Source organism: Podarcis melisellensis, assembly GCF_964234715.1.
Source record: "Podarcis melisellensis genome assembly, chromosome: 5".
NCBI classification, from domain to species: domain Eukaryota; kingdom Metazoa; phylum Chordata; class Lepidosauria; order Squamata; family Lacertidae; genus Podarcis; species Podarcis melisellensis.
Window position 1 is genome coordinate 49985766 of NC_138537.1, and position 19502 is coordinate 50005267.

Genomic DNA, 19502 nt, shown 5'->3' on the forward strand with positions numbered 1-19502 from the left:
GACTGAGGCCAAGAATAGCATGGCTATTCTGCCCTGACCACTGACCATACTGTCAGGGACAGATGGGAACTGCAGTCCAGCCACATCTGGAGGGCAGCGTGGTCCCGATTCCTGACCTAGGAAAGCATGATCATGGCAGCAGCAAGATTTGCATTTGGCTCACAGCTTTCTTAATCATTATACTGCATTGCTAAAAATAGTACGTTCTGCTTGAAACAGACTAGAGCCTGTGGGTTGCTACCTTCATGATCAGATTGTGCTCAGTGCTACCTGGGCAAAAGTGGAGCAGTTGTGGCAAAAAGTATCATATTGGTTCTGATGAGCACGTTAGCTTTAGGCTTTGAAACCTCATGTTACACCAGAAGGCAAAAGAATATCTTAAATGTGACCCTTTAAAAATATATCATGTGATTTGATGGAAATCTTTACATTTAAGCACTGATGGTGATGGTGCAAATATATGGTATTAAAAGATCAAACCGACCTCCATATGTTTATTAAATGTGTGTTTGCTGGTTCAGTTATAAAACAGGAACTTTCAACACTATGCAAACTACTAATATTAATCAGAACAATTGAGATTTGAATAACACCTGGGGTCACACACACACACCCTCTGCTCTTCTGCTTTAAGACCTCTTTGCTGGACCATGCTCACTTTTGATTTTTGACCAAGCTGGGGGGGGGCATCTTAAAAGCAGTGGCATGTGGAAAGGGAAATCTTTCATTCCATCCCTAGTATGCTTGTTGTTTTGACAGAGGAGCAATTGCATGTTTAAGAAGCACATATGCTTCTCATTTATGGTAGCTCCAAGTGATCTGTTAGTTTGTGAAGTTCATTGTAGATATAGAAAATGAGGGGTATATTCATTCCTGCCCATTATGCCTAGTTAGTTACTGGTCATCACATTACCAGTGTTTATTACATTTATATCCTACCTTTTCTCCAAGGATTTCAAAATTATCTACCCTCAGCTGCTTTTTATTCTCACAAGAACTCTGTGAGGCCAGTTTGACAGAGAGATCATGCCATGCTAGATAGGCTTTGCTTGTCTACAAATATCTTCAGCAAAGTGAATTCTGTTCACTTATTCCTTCCAATTATAATAATAATAATAAAATTTTATTTATATCCTGCCCTCCCCAGCCGAAGCACATTATACCCCAGCAACTAGAGTCTAGTTGATATGGGAAAACCCGTAAGTTATGATTGTCTGTGGAGTAAGTCAGGATTCTTCAAAGCATTGGAATGAATAAAAGATCTCCAGTTACTTCCCAGCCCTTCCGTCCAAAGATTTTATAATGCAGGAAATTATGAAAAAAAGGATACAGCTAAAAATTAGATGGTTATCAGGCTCTCTCCCCCACCCCACCCCTTTCTCATATTAAAAAGAACACTTTCTGGAATCTATTAATTGTTCTCTCAGAATTACTTCTGGGGTCTTTTAGAAGTCTCAAGGGGGCATGTTAAAAAACTGGAGGAAGGCGTAAATAACAGCACAGAAAACCGAAGAAAGCAAATCAGCACATCATAGAAATGCCAATGTTGTGGAAACACTTCCTCTCATAAGAACAATGTCCTGAATACACACAGTTTGGTAGGAAATGAGGAAGCAGGGCAGTACAACATACAAAGGGCAAAACAGTCTCCAATTGTGATCCACACAATGCAGTTTTTGGCCTGTCACACAAGACCTTCAGTCATGTTCGTCTTAATATTCTTCTCAGGCCACAGATCTCACATAACCTACCGGTATTAGCTTCAATAGATACCCTTGTAACACAAGCCTTTCCAGACTGGTACCCACCAGATACTGCTGACTATGAGTATGGCTAGTGGCAAAGGATAATGGGAGTTATAGTCTAAAACAGCTCTAGGGCATCACATTGGGGAAGGCTGCTGCCTCTAGTGGCTTGATGATCTGTATATTTTGAGACCCATCATTCCCAACACACATGATCCATCCAATTTGAAACTTCAAACTCTGCTGCTGCAGTGGAGAAGAATAGGGCAAGAAGAATATCTTGTCATTGTGCTCAGAACCTCTCCTAATGGTAAGTAACCAAGAGCTAATGGAAAATTAATAGGCCAAAATAGCACATTGGAACTGGCTAGCCAACTGATGGACAATTGTTAGATGCTTCCCCATGTGTAGAAAAACATCCTTTAGCATGTAGAAGAACACAAGCATATCACAGAGAAGGGCTATAAATTACCCTTCTTCCTGGCATGCTAGCAGTTCATGTGAAGTAGGTTTTTATATGCAAAAACAAAAAACAAAAAAAACAAGGGAAGGTGGACAAGAAATCCACTAGTGAATAGAATATTGGCTGTAATGCGGAAACACTGAGCCGGTCCAAGTTGTGACTCATTTCTTTCTTCTTTACATCTATTTACCACAAACCTGGTATCTTTGTTACTGCCTCTGCCACTTCCTCACCGATCCACAGCACAGCTGGGAGGGCAGAAGGGCTTGTCTCAACAGGCCGGTGAGCAGCCTTTCAGGGACACAGAATTCCATGAGCGGCCAGACACATTCCAACTGGTCACAGGCAAGAGGAGAAAGCACAAGTCAATATATCTCCCTGTTTGCAAAGCCATTTCTTCAGCTTCTGCTTCTGTGCTACAGCAGCACTTGCCAACCTGGTCCCCTAACAGTTGACAGTTCTGGGCTACAAGTGTGCTGGCTGAGGCTGATGGCAGTTGTAGTCAAAAACATCTGGAAGACAGTGTGCTAAAGGTAAAGGTAAAGGGACCCCTGACCATTAGGTCCAGTCATGACCGACACTGGGGTTGCAGCGCTCATCTCACTTTATTGGCCGAGGGAGCCAGCGTACAGCTTCCGGGTCATGTGGCCAGCATGACTAAGCCGCTTCTGGCGAACCAGAGCAGCGCACGGAAATGCCGTTTACCGTCCTCACCTATTTATTTACTTGCACTTTGACGTACTTTCAAACTGCTAGGTTGGCAGGAGCAGGGACTGAGCAACGGGAGCTCACCCCATCGTGGGGATTCGAACCGCTGACCTTCTGATCGGCTAGTCCTAGGTTCCGTGATTTAACTCACAGTGCCACCCGTGTCCCTTTAGACAGTGTGCTAGAGGGTGGCAAAGAATCAGTATGTTGCAAACTGATTACACCTTACAGAAGCAGACCAGCAAAACTTCCATCGTTGCAACGAAACAGGGTCATCATTATGACCTACAAAGTGTGTGCTATAGGATCTTTGTCTTTTAAGAGGGTGGCGGAGGGAGGGAGGGTGGGTGGAGGGAAATGGCTACTGTATATAGATTATACTCACTAGCTAAAAATGTCACATCCACAAAAGTTCCAGAAAAAGAAAATAAATCCAATAATTCTCGTGCACTCAAATCCCTTGTTGTTCAAAATCACCTGGTGAATGCAAACAAGATAGAGTAGTCATGCCCTACACAGAATTAAAAATCAATAAGCTGTCGGGTCCATGAAAACAAGCATATCGATTCCACAGAAAAGGCTGTAGCAGGACATTTTGCTACCTGAGGCAAAGGTCAAGACAGTACTCCCCCTCCCATTCCATGTGCAGATGATGACCAGGATGGCAGCTGAAACTTGTTTTCAAAACCAGGGGCAGAAGAGCATCCTTCACCACACCTGAGGGCAGCAGGATGTCACACAAGGCACAGCGAAGATTGCGTGGCACACACAGATTCCGTCCTCCAACACTTCCCTGCCACTCAGCATTTGCTGCCTGAGGCAGCCCCCCACTATGCCATATGGCAGGCAGGCCCAGTCCACATGCAACAGTCATCCAAGAAGTGGCCTTATACATCTCCGTGCGTTTGTTTGAAGACAGTTAAAATACATGCTCTTTGAGAACATAGCAAGAACCTCATACATCTACTCATCTGTCTGTTCCATTAATACTATAGAGGTTTAAAGCTAGGGTCTCTAGGACAAGCGGTTTCACTACAAGTACTTAAGTCCTGGATAGAGAAGGGAAGCTTCAAGCTTACTTGCAAGATACAGCGATGGCCAGTGTTCAAGAGCTGCTCGGTATGACTAAGGGTGCATTCAGACATGGGAATTATTGAACTGATTCTCCTAACTATAGGGCTTCTATCCAGGATTCTAATGTTCCTTTTACACTGCATTGCCAGTTGTGCTATGGAGCTGTGGCTGTTTGACTGGTACACCACCGTTTTGTGCTAAATTTTAAATGCTGGGAAAGAACGGTATGCTGGAATACCATCTGAAAGGTCATCACGTGAAATTACAAGGCAAAGTTCCAATGACTTTTGGAGTTAATGGAGTTGCAAACAAATTTCTTCTGGAAGCAAATTAACACAGACATGAGTGCTGAACCTCCACTAGATTCCGCTAGTTTGCCAGAAGTGGCTTTGACATTGTGTGAAATATCACTTAAAATGTGGAAATTATCAGCTAAGGAAGCATTGTGAAAATGGAACAAAGTTCTGTCTGAATGCACTTGTCATTAATTTACATGCTGCAGGATTTCAAAACACATTCCAAGGCTGAGTCCAAGTGAGCCTCAGTCCAGGTCCAAATTAAGCTCCGCCTGTTACAGTTACATCATGGGTTGCTCCCTCCACTCACAGTGCAATCTGATAAATAGCAAGTCCCACTGAGCTCAGTCAGGCTTACTCCCAAGGCAGGAGGGTATGGGGCTGAAGACTTATTATCTCCCCTCCCATTTCACAGTGTGCCTTAAACCAGGAAAGGATCCTAACCAAAAAAGAAAGGAAAAAGCCCCCTTGAATCCAAACTCTAGGAAGTACAGTTTCTCAGATTCTATGCATGTCTCTTACAGCCCCCAAACTCCCTTGTTCAACACTACATAAGAGGCCCCTCCAAAAGGAAGTATGGCTTCCTGTTTCAGTGTTTGTTGAAATCACCCCCAATAACCTGGGAGTTTTTCAGTGTTCCTCATGAAGTACAGTAACAAATGCTTGCACTGGGGTGGGAGGGAGTAGGAAGGGGAAATTTTGCTGCTAGATCCTTTTAGCTACAAGTTAAATGACTCTGGTGTTGCCCTACACTAAATTTTAAGGCCACAAAACCCACACTAGTCATCTTCTGAAGGAAGAACACATATAAGGCACAATTGGTGGACGGCCTCTGGTAAGCATCAATTTTTTAAAGTCTGACCTAGATAAATTAACTTTATGCAGCATAAGTAGCCTGATATGTTTGCTTCATGGGAATCACAGTCCGATCCCATAAGATCGGAATATTTGCCTTTAGGCAGAATTGTTTGTAATTGGATAGTATTATTAGGCTGCCATATCCCAAACCATCATCAGATGTGCTTTCAGTGGAATCCTGCCCACAAAGGCAAGAGGTCAGGGGTGAGGGAAATCTATTTCTGTAGACACTGACCCTTCATGTTTAGAATATTAGATCAAACACTCACAGTTTTCCCATGATGCTGATACTCAGCAGACCTTTTCTTTCCGCTGCTAAACTTTCATTGTTATATTTATAGCCTGTGGCTCCTTAGAAGACATGCAACCCAATCCTATGCATATTTACTTGGAAGCAAGTCCTGTAAGTATTCAGTGAGGCTTACTCTCTGGTAAGTGTGCATAGAATTGCTGCCTCAAGGCAGTTTACATGGGCCACCTAAGCACTAACCAGATTTGCACCCGCTTAGCCTCAACAGGTGTTCCCAATTCAGAAATATTATTTGACATATTCAAAACCCGACTCTCCACCTTGCAAGGCCCTTAAGGATGCTTACAATCCAAAAACAGCACCTCCTGGATTTCTGGATGGGTTGAATCATGGTTTTCTTTGGAATCCAAGACCCATAATGAATACTACGAGGTGGTCTAAGGGCTTTGTTGAAAATCCCCCCCTTTAAAAACAGCTCCGGGTTCGGCTCCTGCTGTGAGGTTTGAAAACAAGGGCTAAGAATGCCTTAAGAACAATGTCATGTGCTGCTGCTCTCAGGGAGATTGTACAGGGTGGGGTGGAATATAGCTGTCTCTGCGGATCCAGTAGCAGAAAAGCATGGCTTCCCCCACAATACAGTATCCCAGAGAGAAACAACACATTACCACACACAACTGGTCCCAGGTGCATTTACAGTCCCATTTTTGAGCTGCACTGTTGTAGCTGCTCCAGGTGGCTACTATCTGTTTTTAACAACAAAAGTTTTATGTGGACCACTTCAGTGAGCGAACAGCTAAGTTTATACATTGCAGGGTTGTTGTTTAAGTCCACACTTTACTGTATCAACAGAATGAAGCAGACTTTAAAACACATACACACAGAAGTGGCACAGGGTGATTTGGGACTGATCTATGCCTAGTCCCCAGTCATCAGCTTCATAACCATTTTAATCAGACAGGTTTAGAGGGAAGAAGGCATTCCTTCATATTAACCATGTACACACTGTAAACTTTGTGGAAGCAATTCAAGATGCCTGAATAAGCAGGTCATCTGGAGCATCCCTGTTTTGTGGATGGTAATGGGATCCACTGGACAAATTGTTCCCTTTAATCCTGCTCCTCTACATGAGTTATTACGTGGACAAACAGACCCAAACAGTTCAATACAGATTCAATAACCAAAGAACACTTCAGTGTCTCACAGTCACACACAAGCAGCCAACAAACTTAACTGCAACAAATAACTAACCATGCTGTGCACAGAAGGCTGAATGGACTGGACCAGTGTTTTGTGCATGAATTATAAGCCCAAGGAGCAGTTACTCAAGTAATTTGCACACAAAATGATTATAATGCCATTACAGTTCCTTAATCTGACAGCTTTACTTAACTGACTGGTCTCGTCGGTATACCCATTGTATGACAGATGATAATTCAGCATTCCAAACTAGGCAAATAAAATGCCAGTTGCATGAGCAATTTTAGATGCTTGATATGAATCACCTTGCTTCCTCCTTAGGGAAGAGCACGCCCTTGTTTTGCCTTCTTTTCCAGCACACTTACTTCCAACATCCCAGGTGTTGTCCCAACTCCTCACCTTCTCCACAAGGCACATTTTTGTTTCATCTTTTCAACCCAGACATTTTCACAAGCAGAATTTACATACTCTCCAACAGAGGCTGGCTCAGTGAAATGGTATTCACTGATTTCTGTGGAGAACAGCCTGATCTTAGCTGACGGAGACTCAGATTCAGATCTCTGTTCAGTCCTGTAGCTTTTTAGCCGATATTGGACAAGTCAGTATATATAAAACAGTAACCTTAAGCAACAAAACTGAATATATATTGTTAGGACTACATGGCCTGTTTAAGTTACTACACTGCCCCATATTATGGGAAATGGCAAGAAGGTGCATTGAGTGTAGTACGGAGATCATGGACACTGCTGCCAAATGTGGCCTCTCTGAATCATCACTAGGGGCAGAGACGTCATTCACATGCTGGGGCTTAGTGGGTTCCCTGAAGGACTGACCAGATACCACACAAAATACAAGGTGGTTTGGCTCACTGGTCCCATGAGAGGGCATGGTCTGGATGCATCTATTAGTGGCTCCATCCAAGAGCTGGATGTGGCTTGTCACAAACCAGTAAAAGCTTCTATCTGCAGATACCATCTCAACACATTTCGTTGCACAGTTGTGCTTATCACTATCGCTCTGAAAGATCTCTTGCAAAAAAGGTACCGAGCCTCTCTTTTTACAAAGCAGTTGTGCCGTCTCAAAGAACTTAGCCCAAGCATTCACATAAATAGCCTTCAGGGTTGTAGCTTAAGGACTTGCATCTATTGGAAAGTCACACAGGGACTGGTTCAGATGCTTGAAATTCCTCCATGTGAAATGCCCACATAGGCACAGCTGCATTAAGGAAGTTAGCATCCGTTCTGGTACAGCCACGATTTACAGTGCTTTCTGAGGATAATAGATGCAAGCACTGCAGCTGGAAAACACACTGCATTGCTCATGTGGCTAGTGGTATGTGCACCCAGGGTGGAATGAGGCAGGTGCTACCTCTTCTCTGCATTCAAGGCTATTTTCCATGGGGGAATTTCAAGCATCTGAACCAGCCCAGTGACATACATTATAACAGGTTGGTCAGTTGAACTTCTATACACACACTTACTTCAGTTAAAGACTTTTTCCTTTCCCTGACCCATCACAAAATGATTGCTCTTATTCCACAGCAATATCATGCTTCTAGTTAGAAACCCACAACTTAATGGTGGTCCCATGACAATGTGCCTGTCTGGGCTAATCAGCAGGCCACCCTCATGACTCAAGGGGATGCAGAACATGCATTAATAGAAACAAGGGTGCCACAGTTGCCTCGGCTGTGAAGCGATAGCAGGGGCTATGCTGAGAGCCCTAGGACAAAGAGGTGTGGCTTTCTTCATGCCATGATGGATACACCTCCTCTACTGCCAGGAAGCCTGGATTCTGGGAATGTGGTTTCTGCCATGCCTATGGCTGACATGAAGAGGATCAGCCCTAAAGCACTCTTGATGGCGCATCTGTGCTTAAAGCCATCTAAATTGGGGTCATTACTACATCTCATGGGAGTGAATTGTATAGTTTAACTGTACACTGCATGAAGAACTTTCTTTTGTCTGTTCTGAATTTTCCAGCCCTCATTCAAAGAGAGATGAGGGCAAAAGAAAGCTCAGACACAACTTAATGCTTTACCCCCCGCATCTGATGCTATAGCTAAGGTAGCAGAGGTACAGGGCAGGTGCCCCTCCCTGTCACATTTATCATGCCAAATCCTGTGTAGATAAGCCTTAGATCTTGTCTAGTCAATGATTAGTTGTTCTGTCTTGTTATGAAGTCGATTGCAAGTTAGCTAACCTGTTTACAGACACCAGGTTAGAATCCAGTCTAGCAAGCTATAATAAACATTCATTTTCATGAAACAAATGTTGGTTGAATGTCTAGACTCACCTTGAGATTGTCAGTTAATTCATTTTAATTGGGATATCATGATCCAGCAAGGAAAGTCTGCATTGGGTCATCCATACACAGTCAAGTACCTTGCATTCAGCATCTGGGGTTGCACAAACACCCGGGGGATCATTTTAAGTCTACAGGTGCAACTTTGAACAGGCAATCAGCATCATCAGGTGTGAGAATACTGTAGTTATATCTTATTTAAAGAGCTACAAATCCAGTTTCCTTTCCCCTCTTTCCTTTAAAAGGTAGTAAGTACTGCCAAACTGGTTGTGTCAATTATATATTTAGTATGTACATGCAGATCCCTGAAAGAAGCCTGTAGCTATAGGCAAAGGCAAGCCTTTGAGTCTGGAAATCCTGGGGATCTTTCCCTGGCCTGACCTTCACATCTTCTTCATGTGTGTTGGGGGGGTTGGTTGGTTGCTGCATTGTGCCTGCCCACCAAAATACCCCACCTAGGTGGCTGCCCGAAGTGTCACTCATTCATCTGTTCCAAGGTAGAGAAACAGGGCTTTTTTCAGCCAGAACTCACAGGAACGCAGAGGTGGGTGCCATTGCCATTATAAAAGAAAAAAGAGGTGTTCATGGTGAGTTCTGGCACCTTTTTCTATAAAAATAGCACTGGGGAGACTTAATGACACCAGTTGGCAACAAGCTCAGAGCATCATCAACTGGTTGCCACTGTAACATTCTGAATAGCACACTTTTTAGACTTGTTGTGGTGCATGCATACTTGTGTGCAAACTTTACCAGCGTGGGTCAGCCAACCGACCAAATCAATTCCAGGACCTATCTTGAAAATTCAGCCTCACATCACAGATTTCCCTTTGAGAAAGTTGCATGGAGAATTCTGATGATTCCATGGGAATCATCCCTAAAGCCATCAAGTGCAGGCTAAACATTACATCATTCTTAAAACAGTTGGAAATTATACACCAATTTAGCTGAATTCACAGCATGCCCCCTCCCAACATGGCAGAGCGAATAACAACAGATTAAAACAAAAACACAAAAATGCCTCTCTAAAATCCTGTTGCGATCCAAGTAAAACAGCCAAAGAACAAAACAGCAGCTGAGTGTCCCAATCACCAACCAGCTTCTCTTTAGCCCACCACAAACCAACCTCAACAGAAATGGACTTCTTGCAAGTGTGCTGAAAGTCATACTAGAGCTATTCCCCAGCCTTAAAGCTTCTCAAATAGAGACACTTACTGGTTTGATTCCTTAGAGAAGTTAACAGAGCAATCCTAGTCATGTCTACTCAGAAGTCTCTATTTTGTCCAATAGATCTTACCCCCAGATAAGTAAGGGGGCATAGGACTGCAGCCAAAAATGTGTTTATGGACTTATTTATTTATTGTAATTTCTATACCACTTTATATTTTTAATAAAAACCTTGAAGCAGTGTATAGCATATGGTGTCCTCTCTTTATCATATGGGATTGTTTCTTAATACTTCATGTAGAGAGATTCCCTGGCCCTGGCAAGACTCCAGGGGGAAGAAGTCCTTAGCTAAGCTATCAATGGTGCCTTTCTGTGTGTACTTGGCCAACCCCAGAGAGCACAATCAAACATCAGAGAGGAAGTTGTCTCCCCTAAACCCCTTTCCCCCTGCCTATGAAGTTGTCAGCCGCCTCCCCCACATTCCCCTCCTGACTCTTCTGCCAGCGCTGGCTCCTCCTGGGGGGCTGCCTTGCCAGCCGCTGCTACTGCGACAGCTCCTGCACTTTCTGCAGACACAACCCTCGCATAACAGGAGAAGAATGGTGCTCTCTGTTCCCACAGCACAGCCCGTGCATCTGCACCAAAGGCAAAAGGAACCACATCCCCAATGTAATCGGGCAGCCTCACACTTAAGCCCTTACGTACACAAATCCTTTATCGAAAGGCATTTGGGGCTTTCATTTTCACCTCACTTTTCGTGTGGACATTTGCTGCTCTTCAGGTTTAGTTATTTCGGCAAACCACTCCTCAACTTTACCTCACTTTCTTCAATGGTTGCTTTTGCACTAAACACACATCTGGGATCTTTCCAGCTCTGTGTATACATTGGGGATAACCAATATGGCACCCTTCAGATGCTACTGAGCTCCCATCAGCCCTAGGTAGCATGGTGAGAGATAATGGCAGTTGTAGTCCAGCCATGTCTGAAGAGCACCGTGTTGACTATCTCTGGTGTGCATCCTTGTTACACACAGAGCCACCTGTAAGACACATGGCACTTCCCCTTGCCAACATAAGGAAAACAGTAAGATGCAATTCTTTGACACTTCAACACTACGGCTTGGGGAATGTGCTTGAGGCAGAAGCAGAGGTGGTTGTTTCTTACCCATGAGAGCTGCACTGAAGCAGCTCTCACTCCAGAAACTATCCACAGTTTTTAGAGCTTTCCATTATTTCTTTTCTTTGCGCTAGCTAGTTTCATCCCAAGGGACTGACCGGTGGGATACGAAGCTGCACTGTACTAGGCCGGACTGCTTGTCAATCTTCAGGGTTAATCCAAGACACTGCCTACATTTGGAACAGGAAATGGCTGCCCCCCAGATCAGGTACCCACTCCCTTCTCCCCAGTTCAAGTTGCATATTGACCAAGGTTGGTCAAGTTATTTGGGCACCTGGTCCCATTCCCAACAGAGCAAAAACACAATAATAAATTAAATAAGGGGTTTCTGCCTTTTCATGTTTGCCTGATACAATTGCCTCACTGGCCATGATTTTCTGGAAAATGTTGACTAGGAATAATTTCAAGAACATTTTCCTATGCAAATGAAGTGGATTTGCATAGGGTGATTTGAAAATGAGGCAAGTAGAGAATGGTCTAATTCACATGTTTATTTTACTTGCATTTAGTAAACCAAACTTTTAAAAAGTACTCAATTTCTTACCACAAATGTATGACCTGAAATATATGTATCCTCTTCACATACTAGCGATAATCACCTGGAAAAACATTAATTGAAACTTTGGAACTCCCAAGCTTGCCTCACAACATATTTACAGTAGGTACCCATTTGTGGTTACTAATGAAATGGGAAATTTTCCACAGTAAAATGAAGCACTGAGGAAAATAATTCCAGAATTACTTCTACTCCACATCACTGCCTAATGCAGGCTTCCTCAAACTCGGCCCTCCAGATGTTTTGATACTACAGTTCCCATTATTCCTGACCACTGGTCCTGCTAGCTAGGGATCATGGGAGTTGTAGGCCAAAAACATCTGGAGGGCTGAGTTTGAGGAAGCCTGGCCTAATCTTTCCTCTCCATCTTTCCTAGGACTAGTGTTGAATGGTAGGCAGTAGCTCTTCAGTGTCTCAGGTAGAGTGAGTGGTGTAGTTCAACTCTAGATATGAATGGGCCAAGTTCACATTGCTGGCTAATAAAAGCCAGCACAAGTCCCACTAGCACAACAGGCCACGTGTGACCCCCCTCCCAAGTCCCCCCAACCCCAGAACAGGACACAGGGCAGGTGAAGGGAGGAGATCATTCCATCTCGCAAGCAGAAACACTTGTACTGAGTGAATGATCACCACAGTGAGACCTTGAATCCCACCCAATGGTCTTATACCCAAACCCCAAACCCTTTAGGTGTCCTGCTAAATTTGGGGCCTCTCATGCCCTGCCCACTTTGCTGAGTGGGACTCTGGACCCTGCCTCCAATTCCTGTGTTGTTGGCCCTACTAGGCAGTCCCTCGCCTGCTGCTTGACCCTTTCAATTGATAATACCAGGGGCTGAACCCAGAGTCTTCTGAATGCATTGGCATGTGTTCTTCTCCTGAGCAATGATGGTCACTTTTGAAAGCCAGTCACCACCTCCAAGGTGCAGGGAGAAGGCAGGGAACTCTCATTTCAGGGCTCTGTCTCACTCAGATATATTCAGACAAACTACAGTAATAACTATAATGAACTATTCCCATTGTGAATGACTATTTCAATAGTGAATGAACACTGTTACTATTATCCAACAGCAAAGCTGATATCTGGACACAAAAATGGACATATACAGTGCCATAAAGGTTAACAGGAGGTTACATTAAGAGACCTAGGCTGCAATACTAGGCCCACATATCTCTGCAGGGGTTACTTCTGAGTAGACATGAGTAGGATTGCACAACACAGACCACGATTCCTGAAAACTGCAGATTCAGGAAGTGCTGGACAATTGTCAACTACTATCTATTCAGATTACATATACATAAATAAATGACTCTTTGTAGACTGGTCAGTTACCATTGGAATAAGGCAAACCTATGAGAGCAGTCCTGTCGAGCTCCGGAGAATGAAAAATTCATTTTAAAGGTTTGCATTATAAATGCAGAAAGCCAGATCCTCAGGTACTGATGGAAACTGGCCTCACCAGACTATAATGTCAGCTGGTCCAACCACCTCCTAAACTGGTAAAGTGAGTAGACATTTATTTATTATATTTAGATTCCTTTCCTGCCCTGGCCCTAGGGCAGCATGCTGGTTGCAATGCATCCAGGGATGAGTGGTGGAGGAAAAGTTTCCAGTGCTTTTCCAGTGATTTTTTTTGTCATAAGGTCATTATTGACAATAAATGAATGCAGGTTGCAAATACAATGTTAGGTAACCTTGGGAGTTTTAGTTTTGTTTACTGAATGCAAATGAAAATAAACAAGCATTCTATATCAGAACACCCTGTAGGGCATCAGAAAATTTTCTCAGTGTAAAAGGAAAATTTTCCCAGTGCAAATTGCTGTCATGTGTAGACGTAAAATTTCCCAGAAAAATTCCCAGTTCAACATTTTCTGGAAATCCCACATCACTGAATGCTGCCTTTCCTTGCTGCATCTTCTCAATAACCCTGCAAAGTAAGACAGACTAAATGACAGCCATTCGATAAACTGCACAACTGAGCAAATATTGGAACATTTGGACCCACCACATTGGCTTATATTGTATATGAACAAGAAAAAAGATAAAATTACAGTACAATCCTGTGCAAAATTACTCAGAAGTAAACCTCAATGCGTGCAATGCAACTTACTCCCACCAGGTAAGAAAGGGGATTTTAGGAATAACTTTCTGACAGCATGGGCAGTTCTGTGGTGGACCAGATTACCTAGTGGGCTCACCTAATCTTTGGTTTTTAAGCAGAAGTTGAAGAGATGCTCATTTGGGATGATGTGGATGTAGTTTTCCTGTACCTGCAAGGGCATGGACTAGGTGAGCTTTGTGTTCCCTTCCACCTCTGTGACTTTAAGCATAAATGCCTAAGAACATAAAACAAGATCAGCCCTGCTGGATAGGAAAGTGGCCCCTCTAGTCTAGCAGCCTTTCCTCACCCTGCAGCAACACTCTCCCCTCCTGTGGGTTCCAGCAGCTGGTATTCGGACTCGAATATTGGACACAGCCTTATCCTCCATCTATCGTGGATTTGTCAAAGCCTCTTTTAAAGTCATCCTAAATTGGTGGTCATCACTGTTGCTTGCGGGTGCTCATTCACATTGCATAAAAGGTGTGTAAGGTTGCAACCTTAATGTATTTCCAGAACGGCAAAGACAGGCTTGCTTCACTTCACTTGCAGAGCCTAGTATGTGTCTAGACACTCAGCTGGTTTATAACACTGGGGTTCACTCTTGAGCTAATCAAAGAAAAAAATTGTTTCTGAGAATGTGCAGAGTACCTTTCCCTCGCCACTGAGTAACCATATCAGTCCCCATTGCTGCCATACACTCAGGCTAAGGAGTCATTCTGCCATAAGACGACACCTCACCTCTCGTTAGAATCGTAGCACTAAGCATTGCGTCCCTTAATACTTAAAAGGGCTTTAAAACAATTCATTAAAAACACAAGGGACACTCAGCTCTCCACCCACCTCCAGATACCATTCGGCAGCCACGCCTTCCCCTTCCTTATCTTCCCCCGCACAATCTTGCAGACTAAACTTATAAAGTCTGCGAATATTTATTACACGGGGGAACTAAATACACCCCCCTTACAATTCTGTTTTGGAGCAACAGCAAGACCGGAAGCGAAAGGAGGGGGGGTCGGTCCTTTGATCTCTCTCTCTCTCTCTCTCTCTCTCTCTCTCTCTCTCTCTCTCTCTCTCTCACACACACACACACACACACACAGGTGCGGGTACTGAAATCCTCCCCCGCTTCGCGCCAAACCGACTCCAAGTCTCGTGTTCATCTTTTCAGTCCTACAGTTTCACTGGCCCTCACCTAGAGGGTTTTCGGAACACCAGATGTATGTCAAGGAGGTTCAAATAATTTCTCTTAATCCTTTCAAAAAGAAGCCGGTCGTGTCATAATTTCACACCCCCACACCCCCGATGTGTTGTTTCTGTGTCCCATCACCACGAGCATCAGAACCAAAATCCTCCCCCAAGCGGCACCCTCGACTCCTTCTCCGTCGGCGGAATGGGGCTCCGTGGACCTCAGCGAATCCCCCCTCTCTAGGGGTGGGTCCTGGAGGAGGGAGACGGACCCGGCTGCGATGAGGGACTCTTCGCTCGCCACTTTCCCCCTGCTTCACAAACCCAGCCCCGGCGTCCTGGCCAGTCTCGGTCCCGAGGCAACGCCTGTGGGGCAAAGATCCGTCTCAACCCACCCGCCCATTCATTAAACGCTATAGAGAAACCCACGTTTTAAGGGACTTACGAGCAACCACAAGTCACATTCGGCTGCTTAGGCAGGACGATCCACTGAGGACAAACGAACTAGCAATCCTTTCCGAAGTACCGATACTGCCCCTTTCCCACGCTGAGGGTGGGGGAAGCAAGCAAACCATTCCCCCTTACCTTTATATTTATCCATCCTGGATCCTTCTTTTCTTTTTATTTAGTTTTCAATTCTGGCCGCGTAGGGCAGGGAGACCTTGCATAGGAGGAGGACTCGGGTTTCCCACGCTCGCCCCTGAGTTAAAGCCCTCTCCCCGCGGGACGCGCCGGCTCGCTCCTTCCTCGCCCGCGCCAGGCTGCATTGGCGTCCCAAGCAGCTCTGCCTCTGCCTCTCCAGATCTCCTTGCTCCGGCTGGCTCCCTTCGCGCCGAGCGCCGCCCCTTCCGTGACATCACGGCACCGGGATCTACTGGGGCTAAAGGAGCTGGCTTGCCCGAGGGGGTTTTTGGGGAGCGGCGGGGCCTCTGCGGTGGTTGCCCCTCGAAAGTTGCATCATCACCACACGACGCCCATCCTCCCTTCTTGGTCAAGTACTTATCCAAACGCGGCATGTATTAATTTATGTGTATTAATTTAACGTTAATAAGGGAACAAAAAGCAGCTGTTTTCGCCTCGCAGTGCCAACGCCTTGGAAACGGAGAGATCGGCTTCAAAGAGAATGATCAAATTCGGAAGGTGGTGGACTTTTCTTCCTTGGAGGTTTTTAAGCGCAGGTTGGACGGCCACCTGTCGTGAATGATTAGCTGTGGTTTCTGCATTGCAGGGGGTTGGACTAGATGACCCTGGGCGTCCCTTCCAACTACGATTCCTCTGTACTAGATAAGGGGTAATAGCAAACTGCAGGAAGAAGAGGGCGCGGGCGTTTAATAGGCGAGGGTGCTGCCTCCCTCGCTGGAAACGGGCTTTGCAAAGCGAGAGAGAAAATCAGAAGAGTTTGCCAGCGGGGATGCAAGTTGGAGCGCGGCGCTGAGCAGAGCTGCTGCGAAGATTAGAAAGTTGGCCAGTGGAGTCGGAGAGGACGAAGGCTGCAATCCCACAGCCCTGTTGGAAGTGCTTCCCTGCCCTTCCGGACAGGTTAGAAATTGCAGCGACTTCCGCCTCAGCCAGGGAAAACACTCCCTTCCCCCCGAACCCTGAGTTATCTGCAAGATTACACGAGCTGAACACTTTGAAGCCAGAGTGTTTGCTGAATATAATTTGTAGAACAGGAGCGATTTTACGCATCTTTTTAAAAAAGGTTCTCTGTACAGTTGCAGAAACGGGAGAGGAATGCTCAGCACTTTCAGGGAGATGCATGGGAATAAATCAGTGGCTGTTGTTTCTAGCCTTAGAACAGGAGAGGGAATTCTCAAGCCCTGGCATCATGCAGCCCTCAAAGCTTCTAGAATCTAGATCCAGAGACTCTTCCCAAGCCCAACCCGCTTCTGATTCTGAGTGTTTTTGCCTGCCTGGAATGTGTCCTTGGACTCTGGTGATTCTTTTTGCTTCACCCTTGCCCTAGGTTTCCCCTATAACAGCCTTTCTCAACCTTGGGTCCCCAGATGGACTACAACTCCTATCATCCCTGGCTGCTGGCCCTTCTCACTAGGCTTCCCTAGAGTTTGGTGGGATAGAAATAACTAATAATTACTAATAATAATAATAGGAAAATACAGCTCTGTTGCAGGTTCAATGGTTTACATGCCCTGCCCTTCCTCTTTTAGGCCTGTTTAGCAACCTTGCCTATCTGTGCTTTCTTCAAAAAGCAGGCAAGAAATAACAGAGAAAAATACTTCAGAATTTGTCCAGCAGGGTTGGACAGAGTGAGGGGACTGCCTCAGGCAACTAACACTGCAGGACAGCAGCAGTCCCTTGGCTCATCCTTCTTGAGTCCTGAGCCTTGTGTACTAGAGGGGTATGACCTACACTCCCTGAAAAAGCCTGCCTCCTTCAGGTGCTAGGGCCAGTTTGCATGCAATGCACGATTGAGCAAATGTTCAGGTTCCTAGAGAGATGATTGTGGTCACCATGGACCTGCTACTGCCAAGCTGCTTGGACCTAAGCCATGGTTTGGCCTACTGTTGCATCCCAACTGAGGCTTGCGCTTTGTCTCCCCCAGATAAACCACAAACGGCAAACCAAGAACAATACTTGGTTACAGTTCATTGTTTGCCTGAGGGGATAAACTTAAGAAAACTTTGTGATTCACCTGTGTATTGAGCATACTCTCTCACTTTGTCTATTCAGTATTCCTAAAGGTTGCATAAGGACTTGGGTTTGGGACATCATTCTGAACACTAGAAACCCTAAGCCTTGGTTTCCATGTAAACACATTTAGGAATTGGGACTCAGGGAGAATATGGGAAATGCATGGTAAGCAGTAACCCTGGCCATAATTAACTCAGCAGGACAGCATCACACATTTACTGTTTTAATTGGTCCTACTGAGTTTACTAGGATGACTCTGAAGTAAATTTCCTAAGCGGTGTAGTTTTAATTTTAACATCCTGGTAAATAAAAGGAAATCCTTGTTTCAGATGTGGATTAAGTCCTTTGAAGACAATTGCATTCTGTGAAACATTCAGATATTCCACAAAGGATTGGCAGCTGGTTATCTGGGTGGGATGATAGGCAATTTAACGCCAGAGGCTCCTGAGGAATCGATTCCTGCTGTATTTTTAACTGAAATGTAAATTTCAAGGTACTAGTTACATAATAATCAGCAGCATAACTTTTGCACCAAAAGGTCTTTCCTTTGCCTAAAGTGGAAAAGCTTAATGAAAGCTTCTTTGCTAGGGAGCCTAAAGGAAGGATATGGTTTCTCAGAACTGTGAGGTTACCATTTGTTTACTAATGGGGGGAAAGGCCATCCGTTAGAAAGACATAGTTAACATTTTCACTCAGTATAGTTTGAGACAAAGCGTGTTCTCCATAACAGAGAGCACGTGTTGCGGTGGGGACCTAAAGGCCACCCCACTGTTGTTGGGCAAATTGGCCACATGCTGTGATTGGGCAAAGAGTGTTGCTGGGGAGAATGTTATGTTGCTAAATGGTGGGAAGGGTCAGAGGTCTTAAATACAGGGCTTGCAGCCTGGGGCCTTCTCTTGGGCTGCGTGCACCGGATCACCTGCCCACCCTCCCTGAAAAGGAGGAGTTGGTTGTCCTCTGACCTTGCTATGCCTGTCATGGGGTCATCTGCAGGGGCCTGGTAGGAATTTTGTCCATTTGGCTGATTGGCTGTTGCCATTTGGTTTTTGTCTACTGCGTAGCAAATCGTTACAACTTGTAAGGTTAGCGGTTAGGCATTGGTTCAAATTGGTTGGTGGAGGGGTAAGTGCCTACCCCTCCAATGGTGGTGCGGAAAGGGAATTCCGTTAAAGGAATCCAGGGGCTTGCCATTCTTTTCGTCCTTGTCCCTAGCATCGGACTTGGGCCGTGCAAGCCACCAGGAGCATGAGGGTGAGAAGTGAGGGACTGAGGCCCAGCTTCATTTTCTCCCCAAAATTGTTTCCCTCACTGGCTTCCGCTGGAATCCGGAAGTCAGTTCTGTCCCAGGGGCAAGGACAGATAGTCGGAACCAATGCCCAAGCAACCACTCACGTGAGTGTATTTAAATAAAGTTGTGGCCAAATTCATGCCAAAAACCTTAAACAAAAATTGATGTGTGAAGTGTGAGTTATTTGGGGTGGCCTGGGGGACCTCGACGTGTAACTACATAATAGGATTAGACAACAGAGGTAAACTGGCTTTGTAAAAAATTAACACGTTCAAGTCCCTTCCGTATTCTGGAATGTGTACGTTTAGAAGATATTTTGGTGTATGCTAAAAACGTGTACTGCTAGTGTTTCTTAGAATTAAAAGAAAGTTGACAGTAGTTCCTGCTTTTTTCCTTTTTATTATTTGGACAAAAAGCAAAGACTGCCATGTTGGCCCATAAAGAACATTTGCAAAATTTCTTTATTAGGCTAATAGTGCACAATCT

The 19502-nt window shown here is 44.9% G+C and overlaps 1 protein-coding gene and 1 long non-coding RNA gene across 4 annotated transcripts in view; one reads left to right on the forward strand and one right to left on the reverse strand.

The window, feature by feature from the left end:
* The window catches only part of AFAP1L2 (actin filament associated protein 1 like 2), a 72182-nt gene extending 56347 nt beyond the window's left edge, over positions 1 to 15835 (reverse strand). For 2 of the 3 annotated variants that reach the window (XM_081912155.1, XM_081912156.1), the window contains exon 1: positions 15662 to 15833. In XM_081912155.1, the coding sequence (XP_081768281.1) occupies positions 15662 to 15677 (16 nt within the window). In that variant the 5' untranslated portion in view covers positions 15678 to 15833. Of the gene's footprint in view, positions 1 to 15661 lie in introns of all 3 variants that reach the window. The other variant, XM_081912154.1, reaches the window with a different exon arrangement.
* Positions 15836 to 15997: 162 nt separating this feature from the next.
* LOC309370430 overlaps positions 15998 to 19502 on the forward strand; it is a 28353-nt gene continuing 24848 nt past the window's right edge. The window contains exon 1 of the long non-coding RNA XR_014168558.1: positions 15998 to 16615. This is a non-coding gene — a long non-coding RNA (uncharacterized lncRNA). The remainder of the gene's footprint in view (positions 16616 to 19502) is intronic.